General features: G+C 48.6%; 1 protein-coding gene across 1 annotated transcript in view; it reads left to right on the top strand.

The window, feature by feature from the left end:
- The first annotated feature begins 3,190 nt into the window (after positions 1-3,190).
- The window catches only part of LOC115146880 (whirlin-like), a 41,872-nt gene continuing 24,987 nt past the window's right edge, over positions 3,191-20,075 (top strand). The window contains exons 1-2 of the mRNA XM_065004599.1: positions 3,191-3,280; positions 10,097-10,130. Coding sequence (XP_064860671.1) covers positions 10,104-10,130 — 27 coding nt within the window. The 5' untranslated portion in view covers positions 3,191-3,280; positions 10,097-10,103. The remainder of the gene's footprint in view (positions 3,281-10,096; positions 10,131-20,075) is intronic.

Genomic DNA, 20,075 nt, shown 5'->3' with positions numbered 1-20,075 from the left:
AATAAATATAATGACACATTACACAACACCCGAACACGATTCCTATGAATTATTCTGGATATAATGATTACGTAGCCTAGTGGGCTTATTCAAAAATATGATCTGGTAATCAAATAACATGACAAATACATGTTGGATTCCATGTTACACCTGCAATTTTAAACAATACAAGGGGCTTTAAGTAGCTCAGAAATTCTGCTATTGGAATCGGCCTACCTTGAAAATCAGAAATTCTGCTATTGGAATCGGCCCACCTTGAAAATCAGAAATTCTGCTATTGGAATCGGCCCACCTTGAAAATCAGAAATTCTGCTATTGGAATCGGCCTACCTTGAAAATCAGAAATTCTGCTATTGGAATCGGCCTACCTTGAAAATCAGAAATTCTGCTATTGGAATCGGCCCACCTTGAAAATCAGAAATTCTGCTATTGGAATCGGCCTACCTTGAAAATCAGAAATTCTGCTATTGGAATCGGCCTACCTTGAAAATCAGAAATTCTGCTATTGGAATCGGCCTACCTTGAAAATCAGAAATTCTGCTATTGGAATCGGCCTACCTTGAAAATCAGACATTTCTTCAATGCTCCATCAAAAAAGGAACCTGTTTTTTGGTCACTTTCTCACTATAAAAACAACGATGGTGATGCTGGCATCTGGTCTATTTAGTCAGGCAATGTCCACATTATTCTCCCATATTTTAGAATGTAATAATCATTTGACTATTGAGGCCTGAAAAAAAATCATTATTCTTGTGGTAATGGCCTACTTTTTCATGCTTTTCGGGGGTGACGGAGGGGTTCTATAATAGGCCCTATATGTACAATTATATTAATTATACAATTGGATAATATTAAGGTCTGTGAATTATTTATTTTTTAAGTCCCAGAAAGTTCTTCAATTTGACTTGCCAATGTCTGTATGAACCCTGCTTAAAAGATGCCTAAGCCTATGTTGTTGTATAGGTGAAGTTATGGGCCAATTTGCATGTATTCCATTTCATTCCTCTAAGTACACATGCGGAACTGCATAGAAATCCTTTTTATTACTGTTTCAGCCCATTTCAAAGTGTTTATCTCAATGTCACACATTGCCCCCATTAGATTTATAGAAAGACCCACGTATGTCTGCTCTCTGTTTAGTGGAGTGGGTCCCTATACTTACTGTACTGCTGCATAGATGGGCTACCTCCCAAATGGCACCCTATTCCCCTCATAATATAGTCTCTATATTATAGGGAATATGGTTTCATTTGGGATGCATACATTATTTATCTATATAGTCAACAGTCCAGAGTGCTATATCATTTAACGCATATGATGATCTTGTAGATGATCAGAGATCAGCCAAGTGCTTCATGTGAGGTCAGAGGTCATGTGTGAGGGGGTGTGCAGTGAGACATGGGTGATGTCCCAAATTGCTCCCTATTCACTACATAGTGCACAATTTTTGACCAGAACCCCAACGGCACTGGTTAAATGTTGTGCACTACATAGGGAATAGGGTACCGTTCGCAGCTGGAGATCAACATCAGTAGACAGAGTAGTCTTCAGTGGCCTCTAGATCTCTACTCTCAAACTCCTCACAGTCTCACCAGGAGTCGGAGAGTTCCACGTCTCTACCTGGGATCTACAGAGCCTTCAATTCATCCAATTTCAGATATCTGCCAGGCACGCAGAGATGCGTGTCGCCACCTGGGTGTCAGAAGGGGGGGAAGGAGGAAATAAGTTGAGTGTCATTCCCATAGCAATGATAGGAGAGACCATGTTAGGATATGACGGAGCCGAGTGACCTAGAGAAGAGGAGAGGACCTAGAACCGAGCCCTGGGGGACAACAGTAGTGAGAGTACGTGGCGCAGACACAGGTCCACTCCACGTCACCTGCTAGGAGCGGCCTCTCATGGAGGATGCACTCCAAGAATGTGCATAGCCTAAAATGCCCTGACAGGATTTGATGGTTCATGATGTCAAAGGCAGTGGATAGATCTAGGAGGATGAGAACAAACATTAAACTCTAAACTGTTTAAAAGTCACCGTTGGCCTCATGGTGAAATCCCGGAGTGGTTTTCTTCCTCTCCACCACCTGAGTTAGGAAGGACGCCTGTACCTTTGTAGTGACTGGGTGTATTGATACATCATCCAAAGTGTAATTAATAACTTCACCATGCTCAAAGGGATATTCAGTGTCTGCTTCTTTTTTTGTTACCCATCTACCAATTCTTTAATTAACTTGTAAAAATAGGAAGGCCTAGATCTATCCACTGCCTTTGACATTGTCGTGTCTGCGCCACGTACTCTCACTATTGTTGGCATTGGAAAACCTCTCTGGCCTTTTTGGTTGAATCTGTGTTTGAAATTCACTGCTCGACTGAGGGACCTTATAGATAATTGCATGTGGTACAGAGATGAGGTAGTCATTCATAAATCATGTTATTATTGCACACAGAGCGAGTCCATGCAACTTATGTGACTTATTAAAGCAGGCTTTTCCTCCTGAACCTATTTATTCTTGCCTAAGCAAAGGGGTTGAATACTTATTAACTCAAGACATTACAGCTTTTCATTTTTAATTAACTTGTAAAAATGCATAAAAACATAATTCCACTTTGACATTATGGGGTACTGTATATAGATAGACCAGTGACACAAAATCTAAATATAATCCATTTTAAATTCAGGCTGTAACACAACAAAATGTGGAAAAAGTCAAGTGATGTGAATACTTTCTGAAGGCACTGTACCTCCCTGTGAAGTCCAGCCGATCTACCAATCTAACTCTGTTATCTAACTCTCTCTACCTGGACTCTACCGCTCTGACCCCACTGTGTCACCTCTGACCTGTGTACTCTAACCTAGTGTCTGCCCATGCCACTCCACCCACCAGCCCTTCCTCTCTATGCCCTCCCCGCCCCGCAGGTGGGCGACCAGATCCTGGAGGTGAACGGGCGTAGCTTCCTGGGCATCCCACACGACGAGGCGGTGCGCATGCTCAAGTCGTCGCGCCACCTGATGATGACGGTGAAGGATGTGGGGCGCCTGCCGCACGCCAGGACGGTGGTGGGGGAGACCAAGTGGATCACTAGCTCCCAGATAGCAGAGAGCTCCGCCAGCGGCAGCGTGGCTGGGTAAGAGAGATGGGGGTGGGGAGAGATAGGGAGACTATGGTGGGTATAGGGTGAAGGAAGGGGGGCGCCTGCCGCACGCCAGGACGGTGGTGGGGGAGACCAAGTGGATCACTAGCTCCCAGATAGCAGAGAGCTCCGCCAGCGGCAGCGTGGCTGGGTAAGAGAGATGGGGGTGGGGAGAGATAGGGAGACTATGGTGGGTATAGGGTGAAGGAAGGGGGTGAAATATGGCAGGATGACATAAGGGGAAGGGTGAGATTGTGTGATATAGACGAGGGGATTGCAGAGGGGGTAATTGATTTTTGAAGATCAGCCACACTATAGAGAGAGAGTGGTGGAGGGAGATGGGGGGGGAGGGGGCATTTAAAACTAGGATTTGCTAATTAAATTGGAATCTCCGGGTGGCACAAGCGCTGGATTTAATGTGCCATTTCAAGAGGGCATCGCACAATTTTTTATTTTATTTTATTTTACAGTATGTCCCTTTACTGGCCCCAACAGTCATGCTTTGAGTTGGTTTATTTTCTCATGGTCTAAAAACGAATTATGTTATCGGCTGCTTGATCGCTACAATAAACTAGAATCACTTTCACAAAGACAAAAGACGTTGGACTTCTTCGCATTGTGATGAAAGACACAAGTACCTGTTTATCTATTCTGCCCGGTACTGTAGATCGATTCTGCGTGCATGTCATGAGGCACGTATGTGTCGTAAATTCAGTTGAAAGACTTCCATACATTTCCATTCAAATGATGTGTCCATGTGTGCCAGGTTATTTAGTGTCACTCTGGGGAAAAGTGAAATGAGAAATAGAGGAAGAAAAAAAAGGGGATATAAATGTCACTACTTAAACCATCAATCAAATGTCAGTTCCCAGCTAATCCCAAGCACATGAAGCACAACCTCTGAACAGCTTGGTGTCTAAGCATACCCCCTGTCTGTCCCCTGTCTGTCCGTCCCCTGTCCGTCCCCTGTCCGTCCCCCTGTCTGTCCCCCCCCGTCTGTCCCCCTGTCCCCCCCGTCTGTCCCCCCTCTGTCCGTCTGTCCCCCTGTCTGTCCCCCCCCTGTCTGTCCCCCCTGTCTCTGTCCGTCTGTCCCCCTGTCCCCTGTCCGTCTGTCCGCCCCCTGTCCGTCCGTCTGCCCGTCTGCCCGTCTGTCCGTCTGCCCGTCTGTCCGTCTGTCCGTCTGCCCGTCTGTCCGTCTGTCCGTCCCCCCGTCTGTCCGTCTGTCCCCCCGTCCCCGTCCGCCCGTCCATCCGTCCGTCCGTCTGTCCGTCTGCCCGTCCTGTCCGTCTGCCCGTCTGCCCGTCCGTCCGTCTGCCCGTCCGCCCGCCTGCCCCCCCGTCTGTCCGTCTGTCCGTCTGCCCGTCTGCCCGTCTGTCCGTCTGTCCCCCGTCTGCCCGTCTGTCCCCCGTCTGTCCGTCTGTCCGTCTGTCCCCCCGTCTGTCCCCGTCTGTCCCCCCGTCTGTCCGTATGTCCGTCTGTCCCCCCGTCTGCCCGTCTGTCCCCCCGTCTGTCCGTCTGTCCGTCTGTCCCCCCGTCTGTCTGTCTGTCCGTCTGTCCCCCGTCTGCCCGTCTGTCCCCCCGTCTGTCCCCCGTCCCCCCGTCTGTCCCCGTCTGTCCATCCCCCCCGTCTGTCCATCCCCCGTCTGTCCCCCCGTCCCCCCGTCTGTCCATCTGTCCGTCTGTCCCCCCGTCTGCCCGTCTGTCCCCCCCGTCTGTCCGTCTGTCCGTCTGTCCCCCCCGTCTGTCCCCCGTCTGTCCGTCGACCCGTCTGCCCGTCTGTCCCCCTGTCCCCCCCCGTCTGTCCCCCTGTCCCCGTCTGTCCGTCTGTCCGTCTGTCCCCCGTCCCCCCCCCGTGTCCCCCCGTCTGTCCGTCTGTCCACCCGTCTGTCCCCCCGTCTGTCCCCCCGTCTGTCCTTCTGTCCGTCTGTCCCCCCGTCTGTCCGTCTGTCCGTCTGTCCGTCTGTCCCCCCCCGTCTGTCCGTCTGTCCCCCCGTCCCCCCGTCTGTCCGTCTGTCCCCCGCCTGCCCGTCTGCCCGTCTGTCCCCCCCGTCTGTCCGTCTGTCCGTCTGTCCCCCCGTCTGTCCGTCTGTCCCCCCCGTCCCCCGTCTGTCCCCCCCATCTGTCCGTCTGTCCCCCCCCCGTCTGTCCCCCCCGTCTGCCCGTCTGCCCGTCTGTCCGCGTCTGTCCCCCCGTCCCCGTCTGTCCCCCCGTCCGTCCTGTCCGTCTGTCCGTCTGTCCGTCTGTCCCCCCCGTCTGCCCGTCTGTTCGTCTGTCCCCCGTCTGTCCCCCCCGTCTGTCCGTCTGTCCCCCATCTGTCCCCCGTCTGTCCCCCCGTCTGTCCGTCTGTCCCCCCGTCTGTCTGTCCGTCTGTCCCCCTGTCTGTCCCCCTGTCTGTCCGTCTGTCTGTCTGTCCCCGTCTGTCCGTCTGTCCCCCCTGTCTGTCCCCCCGTCTGTCCCCTCTGTCCCCCCCCCGTCTGTCCCCCCCCCGTCTGCCCGTCTGTCCCCCCGTCCTGTCCCCCCCCGTCTGTCCCCTGTCTGTCCCCCCATCTGTCCGTCTGCCCGTCTGTCCCCCGTCTGTCCCCCGTCTGTCCCCCGTCTGTCCGTCTGTCCCCCCTGTCCATCTGTCCGTCTGTCCCCCTGTCTGTCACCCCGTCTGTCCCCCGTGTCCCCCCCCCGTCTGTCTGTCCCCCCGCTGTCTGTCCCCCCGTCTGTCCCCCCGTCTGTCCCCCCGTCTGTCCGTCCTGTCCCCCCGTCTGTCCGTCTGTCCGTCTGTCCGTCTGTCCCCCGTCTGCCCGTCTGTCCCCCCTGTCTGTCCCCCCGTCTGTCCCCCTGTCTGTCCCCCTGTCTGTCCGTCTGTCCATCTGTCCCCCGTCTGTCCGTCTGTCCGTCTGTCCCCCCGTCTGTCCCCCCGTCTGTCTGTCCGTCTGTCTGTCTGTCCCCCGTCCGTCCCCCCGTCTGTCCGTCTGTCCGTCTGTCCCCCCGTCCCCGTCTGTCCGTCTGTCCCCGTCTGTCCCCTGTCTGTCCCCCCCGTCTGTCCGTCTGTCCATCTGTCCCCCCGTCTGTCTCTGTCCGTCTGTCCGTCTGTCCCCCCCCGTCTGTCCGTCTGTCCCCCCGTCTGTCCGTCTGTCCCCCTGTCTGTCCCCCTGTCTGTCCCCCGTCTGTCCCCCGTCCCCCTATTTACGTCTGTCCCCCGTCTGTCCGTCTGTCCCCCCCGTCTGTCCCCCCATCCACATCACACCGTCCCGTCTCTGTCCGCAGGCGTCTGTCCCCCGTCTGTCCCCCCGTCTGTCCGTCTGTCCCCCCCGTCCCCCCCGTCTGTCCCCGTCTGTCCGTCTGTCCATCTGTCCCCCCGTCTGTCCGTCTGTCCGTCTGTCCCCCGTCTGTCCGTCTGTCCGTCTGTCCCCCCTGCCCGTCTGTCCCCCCCATCTGTCCCCCCCCGTCTGTCCCCCTGTCTGTCCCCCTGTCTGTCCGTCTGTCCATCTGTCCCCCCGTCCGTCCGTCTGTCCGTCTGTCCCCCCGTCTGCCCGTCTGTCCCCCCACCGTCTCCTGTCCCCCCCTGTTTCGTCTGTCCCCGTCTGTCCGTCTGTCCCCCTGTCTGTCCGTCTGTCTGTCCCCCCGTCTGTCCGTCTGTCCCCCGTCTGTCCGTCTGTCCGTCTGTCCGTCTGTCCATCTGTCCCCCCGTCTGTCCGTCTGTCCGTCTGTCCCCCCGTCTGTCCGTCTGTCCCCCCGTCTGCCCGTCTGTCCCCCGTCTGTCCCCCCGTCTGTTCCCCCGTCTGCCCGTCTGTGAGAAAAACCCCCCGTCTGTCCCCCGTCTGTCCGTCTGTCCCCCCGTCCCCCCGTCTGTCCCCCCGTCTGTCCGTCTGTCCGTCTGTCCCCCTGTCTGTCCGTCTGTCCGTCTGTCCGTCTGTCCGTCTGTCCCCCGTCCGTCTGTCCGTCTGTCCCCCCGTTTGTCCGTCTGTCCGTCTGTCCCCCGTCTGTCCCCCGTCTGTCCGTCGGTGATTTAGACCTTTGGCTCTTATAAAGTTAACTACCTGTGTTACTGTGGTCATAACATGTTCCATCTTTAGGGCTTTGGCACACAGTGCTTCCTGATGTATGATGCAGTGGTAAACAGTTAGCTCACCTGCACAGTTCTCTTCCCGCATCTTCTCCCGAACCATGCCCACCAGTCCACTCTTTTTACCGCACATCGCTGGCGCACCATCTGTCGTTAATCCAACGAGTTTATCCCACGGCAGCTTTATTTCAGTTACACATTTGGAAACCTCCTCAAAGATTTCCTTTCCTGTGGTTGTGCCATGCATTGATTTGAATCCTAATAGCTCCTCCGTAACACACAGATTTGAGTCCACTCCACGGATGAAGACTGACAGCTGAGCAGTATCAGATGCGTTGCAGCTCTCATCCACAGCGAGGGAGAACGCAACAAAATCTTTTCCCTTTTCCATCAGCTGGTCATACAGATTGGTGGCAAGATCACATGTGCGATCAGCTACTGTGTTCCTGCTCAGGCTCACGTTTGAAAATGCTTGTTTTTTCTCTGGGCATACGAGTTCACAAACCTTCATCATGCACTTTTTCATGAACTCTCCCTCATTAAAGGGCCGGGCTGATTTTGCGATCTCTGCTGCCACTATATAACTAGCCTTTACAGCAGCCTCGCTTTGTGATGTGGCTTTTTTAAACATATTCTGTTGTGAAACCAAACTTCTTTTCATCTCCTCTACTTTCTGGCTCCTTTGAATCATGTCCAGGTCCTTGTATTTGTCATGGTGTTTCGTTTCATAGTGTCGTCTAATGTTGTACTCCTTACTTACAGCCACGTTGACTCCACAAACAAGACAAACAGGTTTGTCTTTTACATATGTAAACAGATATTCTGCCTCCCACTTGTCCAGAAAGCTCCTGTTTTCTGCCTTTCTTTTCGCCATTTTTGGGAAGGGTTAGCTCGCTGACAGTTGTAGCATCTATGTTGCTATGACTACTGTCACAGAGGAGAGAGCGTTTCTGGGTCCTGTCCTGATTGGCGCGCGAAAACAGCAGAGCATTATGGGATTCGTAGTGTTAGTGGTGAATGCGCTGTATAATACCGGCGGGCCAGCTCTAGTAGTAATTTGGTATTGTCTCGCGGGCCAAATATAATTTGGCCCACGGGCCAGAGTTTGACACCCATGCCCTACAAGCTCAAAATCAAATCAAATGCTATTTCTATAGGGTTAAGGTTTGATTTAGTGTTAGGGTTAGAATTCAGTTTAGGGTACGGGTTAGGAGTTAAACAAATCAAATCAAATGTGTCACATGCGTCAAATACAACAGGTGTACCTTACAGTGAAATGCTGAATACAACAGGTGTACCTTACAGTAAAATGCTGAATACAACAGGAATACCTCACAGTGAAATGCTGAATACAACAGGAGTACCTCACAGTGAAATGCTGAATACAACAGGAATACCTCACAGTGAAATGCTGAATACAACAGGTAGACCTCACAGTGAAATGCTGAATACAACAGGAGTACCTCACAGTGAAATGCTGAATACAACAGGAGTACCTCACAGTGAAATGCTGAATACAACAGGAATACCTCAAAGTGAAATGCTGAATGCAACCGGAGTACCTTACAGTAAAATGCTTACTTACAAGCCCTGAACCAACAGGTGTAGACCTTACAGTGAAATGCTTACTTACAAGCCCTTAACCAACAGGTAGACCTTACAGTGAAATGCTTACTGACAAGCCCTGAACCAACAGGTGTAGACCTTACAGTGAAATGCTTACTGACAAGCCCTTAACCAACAATGCAGTTTTAAGAAAAAATAAGTGTTTAGAAAGTATTTACTAAATAAACTGAAGTAAACAATAAATAAATAAAAATACAAAAAATAAGAAAATTGAGGTAGGTAGAGATAAAGTAACAATGCATAGATAATAAAAAGAGATTAGCAGCAGTGTAAAATTGGGTGGGGGGGTCAGTACAAATAGTCTGGGTAGCCATTTGATTAGCTGTTCAGGAGTCTTATGGCTTGGGGGTAGAAGCTGTTAAGAAGCATTTTGGACCTAGACTTGGCACTTCGGTACCGCTTGCCATGCGGTAGTAGAGAGAACAGTCTATGACTAGGGTGGCTGGAGTCTTAGGACATTTTTAGGGCCTTCCTCTGACACCGCCTGGTATAGAGGTCCTGGGCGGCAGGAAGCCTGGCCCCGGTGATGTTCTGGGCCGTTCACACTACCCTCTGTAGCGCCTTGCGGTCGGAGGCAGAGCAGTTGCCATACCAGGCGGTGATGCAACCAGTCAGGATGCTCCCGATGGTGCACCCTTGAGGGGCCATGACCAGCCTTTCAAAGAACTTCATGACTACAGATGTGAGAGCTACGGGTCGGTAGTAATTTAGGCAGGTTACCTTGGTGTTCTTGGGCACAGGGACTATGTTGGTCTGCTTGAAACATGGTATTACTGACTCGGTCAGGGACTGAAAATGTCAGTCAAGACACTTGCCAGTTGGTCAGCGCATGCTCGGAGTACAGGTCCCTGCAACCTTGTGAATGTTGACCTGTTTTAAAGTTCTTACTCACATTGGCTATGGAGAGCATGATCACACAGTCGTCTGGGAACAGCTGGTGCTCTCATGCATACCTCAGTGTTGTTTGCCTCGGAGCGCACATAGCTAGGGCTAGTTTTAGGGTAAAGGTTAGGAGCTAGGGTTAGGTTTAGGTGTTAGGGAAAATAGGATTTTGAATGGGACAAGAATTGTGTGTCCTCACAAGGTTAGTTAAACAAGAGTGTGTGTGTGTGCTTGTGTGTGTGTGTGTGATTGTTTGTGTGCATGCGTGTGTGTGTTTGTGTGCGTGCGTTTGTGTGTGTCCACATATTCTCAGAGAGACAGGAAATTAGAAAATGTGTGTCTGGAATGAACTGTCATGAGTACAGTGCTATAATGTGTTCTGTTTACCTGTGTGTCCTGCAGCTTGGCCATGGACCAAGGAGCCTCATCAGGAAAGGTAAGACCTCCACACGGAGATCTGTCTTTGAAATCGGTAGTCTTATACTTGTGTGTGCATGCGTATGTACTTGTCTGTGTGCGTGTGTGCGTGAGAACGCACTACTTACTTCCCATGCTTGTGTGTTTGTGTGTGTGTGTGTGCTGGAGGCTGTGTCGGTGTGCACATTATCATATTTCAAATAAAATCAAATGTTATTGTCAAATGTTGTTTGTATGATCATATTTGCTCTCTCTTCATCTGTGTCCACATCTGGGACAGCGTGGTGTCATGTCAGCCTCTAGGGAGAGAGGGACGCTGGAATTGGTGTCATGTCAGCCTCTAGGGGGATGCTGGGATTGCAGCCATGTCACTCGGTGGGCCCCAGTGTTATTGAGTGTGAGGGCATCAGCAGGGCGAGAGGCCAGGGTTAGAGGACATGACCTGAGGAGAGGGAGCGGGACTGTACATAGCTCTGGTCCAAGACATTACCTGAGGAGAGGGAGCGGGACTGTACATAGCTCTGGTCCAAGGCATTACGTGCAGCTTGCTGATGCTGGTCATTCTTTTCATTTTCCTCATCAATCTACACACAATACCACATAATGACAAAGCGAAAACAGGTTTTTAGAATAAAAATCAGAAATACCTTATTTACATAAGTATTCAGACCCTTTGCTATGAGACTCGAAATTGAGCTCAGGTGCATCCTGTTTCCATTTATCATCCTTGAGATGTTTCTACAACTTGATTGGAGTTCACCTGTGGTAAATTCAGTTGATTGGACATGATTTGGGAATGCACACACCTGTCTATATAAGGTCCCACAGTTGACAGTGCATGTCAGAGCAAAAACCAAGCCATGAGGTCAAAGGAATTGTCCTTAGAGCTCCGAGACAGGATTGTGTCGAGGCACAGATCTAGGGAAGGATATAAAAAACAATCTGCAGCATTGAAGGTCCCCAAGAACACAGTGGCCTCCATCATTCTTAAATGGAAGAAGTTTGGAACCACCAAGATTCTTCCTAGAGCTGGCCGTCTGGCCAAACTGAGCAATCGGGGGAGAAGGGCCTTGGTCAGGGAGGTGACCAAGAACCCGATGGTCACTCTGACAGAACTCCAAAGGTCCTCTGTGGAGATGGGAGAATCTTCCAGAAGGACAACCATCTCTGCATCACTCTACCAATCAGGCCTTTATGGAAGAGTGGCCAGATGGAAACTACTCCTCAGTGAAAGGCACATTACATGCCACTTGGAGTTTGCCAAAAGGCACCTAAAGGACTCTCAGACTATGAGAAACAAGATTCTCTGGTCTGATGAAACCAATATTGAACTCTTTGGCCTGAATGCGAAGTGTTACATCTGGAGGAAACCTGGCACCATCCCTATGGTGAAGCATAGTGGTGGCAGCATGATGCTGTGGGAAGGTGTTTTAGCGTCAGGGACTGGGAAACTAGTCAGTATCGAGGCAAAGGTGAACAAAGGAAAGTACAGAAAAATTATTGATGAAAACCTGCTCCAGAGCGCTCAGGACCTCAGACTGGGGTGGAGGCTCACCTTCCAACAGGACAACGACCCTAAGCACACAGCCAAGACAACACAGGAGTGGCTTCGGGGCAAGTCTCTGAATGTCTTTGAGTTGCCCAGCCAGAGCCCGGATTTGAACCCGATCGAAAATCTCTGGAGAGACCTGAAAACAGCTGTGCAGCAGCGCTCCCCATCCAACCTGACAGATCTTAAGATGATCTGCAGAGAAGAATGGAAGAAACTCCCCAAATACAGGTGTGCAAAGTTTGTAGCGTCATACCTAAGGAGACACGAGGCTGTAATTGCTGCCAAAAGTGCTTCAACAAAGTACTGAGTAAAGGGTCTGAATAATTATGTAAAAAATTAAATATATATATTTTTTTTATTTCACCTTTATTTAACCAGGTAGGCTAGTTGAGAACAAGTTCTCATTTACAACTGCGACCTGCCCAAGATAAAGCATAGCAGTGTGATATGTCAGCAAATTAGCAAACATTTCTAAAAACCTGTTTTTGTCATTATGGGTTATTGTGTGTAGATTCATGAGGGGGGGAAACAATTGTAGAATAAGGCTGCAATGTAACAAAATGTGGAAAAAGTCAAGTGGTCTGAATACTTTCCTAAGGCACCGTATGTAATGTGGTTTGTGGTTGTCATTCTTCACCTACTTGACCATGCAGTGCTCTATCTGAACATGACGTCCCAGTATGCTTGTGCTGTAGAGAGAGAGAGAAATGCCTGATCAGCAGAAAGTAGTTAAAAGGTCCTCGGGTTCTCATGACACTCCGTGTTTTGTCTTTGACTTCAAAATCTCATTTTATTTGTGCTCCGAATACAACTGGTGTGGACTTTACCTTGAAATGCGTGCTTATGAAATTAAAGGCCTCCCCAACAACGCAGAGTTTAAAAATAAAAAAGTAACACCAGATGAATAAAATAAAATACACAAGAATGTACTGTAGAAGGTACTGTAGAATGTACTGTAGAAGGTACTGTAGAATGTACTGTAGAATGCACTGTAGAATGTACTGTAGAATGTACTGTAGAATGTACTGTAGAAGGTACTGTAGAATGTACTGTAGAATGTACTGTAGAATGTACTGTAGAATGTACTGTAGAAGGTACTGTAGAATGCACTGTAGAATGTACTGTAGAATGTACTGTAGAAGGTACTGTAGAATGTACTGTAGAATGTACTGTAGAAGGTACTGTAGAATGTACTGTAGAATGTACTGTAGAAGGTACTGTAGAATGTACTGTAGAAGGTACTGTAGAATGTACTGTAGAAGGTACTGTAGAAGGTACTGTAGAAGGTACTGTATCACATCCGGCCGTGATTGGGAGTCCCATAGGGCAGCGCACAATTGGCCCAGCGTCGTCTGGGTTTGGCCTGTGTAGGCCGTCATTGTAAATAAGAATTTGTTCTTAACTAACTTGCCTAGTTAAATATAGGTGACATTTAAAAAATATATATGTACAGGGAGTACCAGTACCAGATCATTGTGCAGAGGTACAAGGTATTTGAGGTAGATATGTACATGAAGGCAGGGTAAAGTGACTAGACATCAGGATAGATAATAATAAAGTATTTGAGGTAGATATGTACATGAAGGCAGGGTAAAGTTACTAGACATCAGGATAGATAATAATAAGGTATTTGAGGTAGATATGTACATGAAGGCAGGGTAAAGTGACTAGGCATCAGGATAGATAATAATAAGGTATTTGAGGTAGATATGTACATGAAGGCAGGGTAAAGTGACTAGGCATCAGGATAGATAATAATAAGGTATTAGAGGTAGATATGTACATGAAGGCAGGGTAAAGAGACATCAGGATAGATACTAATAAGGTATTAGAGGTAGATATGTACATGAAGGCAGGGTAAAGTGACTAGACATCAGGATAGATAATAAGGTATTTGAGGTAGATATGTACATGAAGGCAGGGTAAAGTGACTAGGCATCAGGATAGATAATAATAAGGTATTTGAGGTAGATATGTACATGAAGGCAGGGTAAAGTGACTAGGCATCAGGATAGATAATAATAAGGTATTTGAGGTAGATATGTACATGAAGGCAGGGTAAAGAGACATCAGGATAGATACTAATAAGGTATTAGAGGTAGATATGTACATGAAGGCAGGGTAAAGTGACTAGACATCAGGATAGATAATAAGGTATTTGAGGTAGATATGTACATGAAGGCAGGGTAAAGTGACTAGGCATCAGGATAGATAAGGTATTAGAGGTAGATATGTACATGAAGGCAGGGTAAAGTGACTAGACATCAGGATAGATAATAAGGTATTTGAGGTAGATATGTACATGAAGGCAGGGTAAAGTGACTAGGCATCAGGATAGATAAGGTATTTGAGGTAGAGGTAGATATGTACATGAAGGCAGGGTAAAGTGACTAGACATCAGGATAGATAATAATAAGGTATTTGAGGTAGATATGTACATGAAGGCAGGGTAAAGTGACTAGACATCAGGATAGATAAGGTATTAGAGGTAGATATGTACATGAAGGCACGGTAAAGTGACTAGACATCAGGATAGATAATAAGGTATTTGAGGTAGATATGTACATGAAGGCAGGGTAAAGTGACTAGGCATCAGGATAGATAAGGTATTAGAGGTAGATATGTACATGAAGGCAGGGTAAAGTGACTAGGCATCAGGATAGATAATAATAAGGTATTAGAGGTAGATATGTACATGAAGGCAGGGTAAAGTGACTAGACATCAGGATAGATAATAATAAGGTATTTGAGGTAGATATGTACATGAAGGCAGGGTAAAGTGACTAGGCATCAGGATAGATAAGGTATTAGAGGTAGATATGTACATGAAGGCAGGGTAAAGTGACTAGACATCAGGATAGATAATAAGGTATTTGAGGTAGATATGTACATGAAGGCAGGGTAAAGTGACTAGACATCAGGATAGATAATAATAAGAGTAGAGTAAAGAACAGAGCAGCAGCAGCAAATTATGTGTGTAAAAGTATGTGTGTAATGTGTATGTGTGTTTGTGTTCTCAGTCTGGGTGTGTGTGTGTGGGCGTATGTAGTGTATGGGAATGTATGTGGGTTTTGTGTGGGCATGTCAATGTAATGTGCGTGAGTGTGTATATCTGGCCCGCCAACAATAATGTTTGGCCCCCCCAAAAGCCCCCCAATTTAATTATCAATATTTTTTCATTAAAATAAAGAAATGAATAAATCTCGAACCCGAGATGCAAAAAGTCCTAAATGCAATATCCCAAGAAGGGAGTTACCCCACCTAAATAATGCAGACGCTACATTTTCATTTCACTCATGAGGAGAGAGAATGCAGGAGACAGTCAACTAATAAAGCAGGCAGCGGACCATTTTGTGGTGCTGAAACGTAAAGCTGCAACCACAGCGCAATCAAGAGGAGGTGAACAGCGCCTGGTGCTGAAAATATAGCTAACGTCTGATGCAAGTGGCACACAGCAACAGATGGAGAAAAACTACACCAGACGAGTAATTCATTTCAACTGTAATGTAGATGCAGGGAGTCAGGAAGCAGGAAGCAGGAAGCAGGTCGTTGAATGACGACGAACATGGAAACATAAACAATACTTCCTGGTGGGTGATAACAACCGAGTGTAAAGCGGAAGTAATCAGGGTGGTGATGAAGTCCAGGTGTGCCTAATGAGGCGAAGGTATGCGTAAGGAAGGTTGCCAGATGTGCATAAGAATGGGTTGCCAGGACTGGGGGTTAGCAGACTGGCAATGTCGATCGCTGGAGAGCGGTCTAGTCGGAGTGGATGTGACGTGACTACCCTCGATGTCCAGGGGAGGCGGAAGAGGTGTCATGGGGGACGGCATCAGCGTTGGAGCCTCACGTCCTCTCCACCTGCCTGTTGGACTGAGGTCAGTACCTGGATGTGAGGTTGACCGTGACCCCCAGCTTCTCCATGAAGGCTCTCCAGACATGGGGACCACGGTCAGAGACGATATCCCCCAGAAGGCCATAGTGCTGGAAGACCTGCTGAAACAGAGCCTCAGCGACCTAGAGGGTGGTAGGGAGACCAGAGAGAGGGATAAGCATGCCACCAAAATGCACACAAGGACTCGGCTCTCCAGAGCGCATCCCTGATTTGTCTCGATGTCTGGAATTCAATCAGCTCAGTTTGAATTTCGGCCTCATCCAGCGAAGGTATCGTTTTCTTAGCAAGGGAGGAGAATTCTCCACCTGGGCGGACTGGGAGAAGAGCACGTACGCAACGCAATGATATCCTTGGGCTGTAATCTTCAAATCTAGTGGAGAAGTCCCTCAGCTGCTTGTTGAAATCTTCCATCACCTCTGTGACAATGCTGTGGCCTGGTCCCTCTGCCTGTTGTTTCTTCAGTGTGCTGAAATGGCGTTGCCTTCTAGATGACAAGTCGAAATCGAACGACTTCCTAGTAAAGGCCTCAAGCTTTCCCACCGTGTCCACGACTGTTTTCCCTCTTCCTTTTCACTGCAGATTTAAACTGTTTCATTTACAGAATGTCAGGCAATAAAAAGCTGTGTGCGTTGCTTACAGTTGGTGTTTCGATGTTTCTGCGTCGGGCCTCTGTCTGGGACAGGAAGGCCACTTTGAAAGGTCCATGCTTCAAAGTTCCAGATTCATAATTATGTCTGAGATTGAATTCTTTGCAAACGGCGACATTTTCATTGCAAATAAGACACACTGGCTTGGGAAAAGATGGTAAGATGAGCGCACATCTCTCTGCTCTTTTGATACTTTTTTGAGAGGGACATTTTCTCTTGCTATCAAGCTAATGGTTCTGAACGAATGTTTTCAATCACAGAGAAAAATAATTGTACGAGCGTAATCAGATCAAAATGATTGTTGTTGTCACTGAACTTATTATGTACTAATCAGATGTGTTAAAAATGTTGCTCAATTTGTCGTGTAGACCAATAAATTGTGCTAATATTGTTCTGGCCCGCCGACTATTAGCACAGAAAGAAATTGGCCCGGGGCCAAACCTAGTTGACGAACCCTGGTGTATATGGTTTGTATAGTCTAGTGGGTGTGCTTGACTTTTGCCATCAGTGCCACAGGGAAGATTGATTTAGATGGAAAGGTGGAGAGTTTGGGGGAGACAGCATCTGCCAAAAGGAAGGACAGCAAGGGAAGAAGAGGAGAGGAAGAGACGCCAAGAAATCACCATCGATTACACATCTCCTGAAGTGCTGATCCTCTCCGTTGATATCACAAGGCATCGAGTCCACAGGGGCTGATGTCACAAAGTGCTGTACAGAAACCCAGCCTAAAACCCCAAACAGCAAGCAATGCAGGTGTAGAAGCGCGGTGGCTAGGAAAAACTCCATAGAAAGGCCAGAACCTAGGAAGAAACCTAGAGAGGAACCAGGCTATGTGGGGTGGCCAGTCCTCTTCTGGCTGTGATGGGTGGAGATTATAACAGAACATTGCCAAGATGTTCAAATGTTCATAGATGACCAGCAGGGTCAATTAATAATAATCACAGTGCTTGTCGAGGGTGCAACAGGTCAGCACCTCAGGAGTAAATGTCACTTTGCTTTTCATAAACGATCATTCAGAGTATCTCTACCGCTCCTACTGTCTCTAGAGAGAGGAAAACAGCAGCTCTGGGACAGGTAGAACGTCCGGTGAACAGGTCAGGGTTCCATAGCAGAACAGTTGGAGTATCTCTACCACTCCTACTGTCTCTAGAGAGATGAAAACAGCAGCTCTGGGACAGGTAGCACGTCCGGTGAACAGGTCAGGGTTCCATAGCCGCAGGCAGAACAGTTGGAGCAGCAGCACAACCAGGTGGACTGGGGACAGCAAGGAGTCATCAGGCCAGGTAGTCCTGAGGCATGGTCCTAGGGCTCAGGTCCACACACAGACAGACAGACAGACAGACAGACTTAAATTCACACAGGACACTGGATAAGACAGGAGAAATACTCCAGATATAACAGACTGACCCTAGCCCTCCAACACATAAACTATTGCAGCATAAATACTCAGAGTGAGACAGGAGGGGTCGGGAGATACTGTGGCCCCGTCCGACGATACCCCTGGACAGGGCCAAACAGGCAGGATATAACCCCACCCACTTTGCCAAAGCACAGCCCTCACATCACTGTGAGGGATATCTTCAAACACCAACTTGCCATCCAGAGACAAGGCCGGGTATAGCCCACGAAGATATCCGCCAACCCGGACAGGAAGATCACGTCAGTGACTCAACACACTCAAGTGACGCACCCCTCCTAGGGACGGCATGGAAGAGCACCAGTAAGCCAGTGACTCAGCCCATGTAATAGGGTTAGAGGCAGAGAATCCCAGTGGAAAGAGGGGAACCGGCCAGGCAGATACAGCAAGGGCGGTTCATTGCTCCAGTGCCTTTCCATTCACCTTCACACTGCTGGGCCAGACTACCCTCAACCATAGGACCTACTGAAGAGATGAGTCTTCAGTAAAGACTTAAATGTTGAGACCGAGTCTGCGTCTCTCACATGGGTAGGCAGACCATTCCATAAAAATATGAGCTCTATAGGAGAAAGCCCTGCCTCCAGCTGTTTGCTTAGAAATTCTAGGGACAGTAAAGAGGCCTGCGTCTTGTGACCGTAGTGTACGTGTAGGTATGTACGGCATTACCAAATCGTAAAGATAGGTAGGAGCCAGCCCATGTAATGCTTTGTAGGTTAGCAGTAAAACCTTGAAATCAGCCCTTGCCTTGACAGGAAGCCAGTGTAGGGAGGCTAGCACTGGAGTAATATGATCATGTTTTTGTTTCTAGTCAGGATTCTAGCAGCCGTATTTAGCACTAACTGAAGTTTATTTAGTGCTTTATCCGGGTAGCTGGAAAGTAGAGCATTGCAGTAGTCTAACCTAGACGTAACAAAAGAATGGATACATTTTTCTGCATGATTTTTGGACAGAAAGTTTCTGATTTTTGCAATGTTACGTAGATGGATAAAAGCTGTCCTTGAAACAGTCTTGATATGTTCGTCAAAAGAGAGATTAGGGTCCAGAGTAAATCCGAGGTCCTTCACAGTTTTATTTGAGACGACTGTACAACCATCAAGATGAATTATCAGATTCAACAGAAGATCTCTTTGTTTCTTGGGACCTAGAACAAGCATCTCTGTTTTGTCCTTATGTCTGAAACACAGGCTCCCAGGGAGGGCCATTTTGGAGCTTCACCATGTTTCATCGAAATGTACAGCTGTGTGTCGTCCGCATAGCAGTGAAAGTTGACATTGTGTTTCCGAATGACATCACCAAGAGGTAGAATATATAGTGAAAACAATAGTGGTTCATATGCAAAAATATATTTATTTCCATAAAAGTGATACCCTGCATGAGAACCCAGATACTATGACAGTACAGTCCTTTATAATGTCTTAGACGAGGGGGAGAATCAGGTATCAAGGTAAGACCCAAGTGCAGACTGTGTGAAGTAACAATGTTTATTGTAACAGGGGAAGGCAGGCAGAGGTCGATAATCCAGAGTACAGGACGGCAGTCAGGCTCAGGCAGAGTGCTCAGGCAGGTACAGGACAGGCAGAGTGCTCAGGCAGAGTGCTCAGGCAGAGTGCTCAGGCAGAGTGCTCAGGCAGAGTGCTCAGGCAGGTACAGGACAGGCAGAGTGCTCAGGCAGAGTGATCAGGCAGGTACAGGACAGGCAGAGTGCTCAGGCAGAGTGCTCAGGCAGAGTGCTCAGGCAGAGTGATCAGGCAGGTACAGGACAGGCAGAGTGCTCAGGCAGAGTGCTCAGGCAGAGTGCTCAGGCAGAGTGCTCAGGCAGAGTGCTCAGGCAGAGTGCTCAGGCAGAGTGCTCAGGCAGGTACAGGACAGGCAGAGTGCTCAGGCAGAGTGCTCAGGCAGAGTGCTCAGGCAGAGTGCTCAGGCAGAGTGCTCAGGCAGGTACAGGACAGGCAGAGTGCTCAGGCAGAGTGCTCAGGCAGGTACAGGACAGGCAGAGTGCTCAGGCAGGTACAGGCAAGGCAAGAGTCAAAAACCAGTAGGACGAGATAAAGCGATGCTGGGAAAAGACAGGCGCTGACAGGACAAACCACTGGTAAACTTGTCAAACAAGAGGAACTGGCACAGACAGACCGAAAACACAGGTATAAATACCTAGAGGATAAGTGGGGAAGATGGGCGACACCTGGAGGGGGCGGAGCCAAGCACAAGGACAGGTGAAACAGATCAGGGCGTAACAGGGAGAGGAGAGGAGAGGGAGGGGAGCATAACACTGCAGTTCCGCGTCGGTGTGCGTGCGTACGTATGTGTGTGTAAACAGAGAAAGTGTGTTATCTGCACAGTGTCTGTGCTCCAGTGAAGCCGATTATCTCCTGAAAAGGGCAAATGGGATGTATTTGGTTTTCTTGGATTTCCTGGGTCAAACCATCCGAAACAATCTACATGAAATACTTGTC

The sequence above is a fragment of the Oncorhynchus nerka genome, linkage group LG19 (assembly GCF_034236695.1).
Source record: "Oncorhynchus nerka isolate Pitt River linkage group LG19, Oner_Uvic_2.0, whole genome shotgun sequence".
NCBI classification, from domain to species: domain Eukaryota; kingdom Metazoa; phylum Chordata; class Actinopteri; order Salmoniformes; family Salmonidae; genus Oncorhynchus; species Oncorhynchus nerka.
Note: the sequence above shows the minus strand (reverse complement) of the source record. Positions and strands in the feature narration are given on the sequence as shown.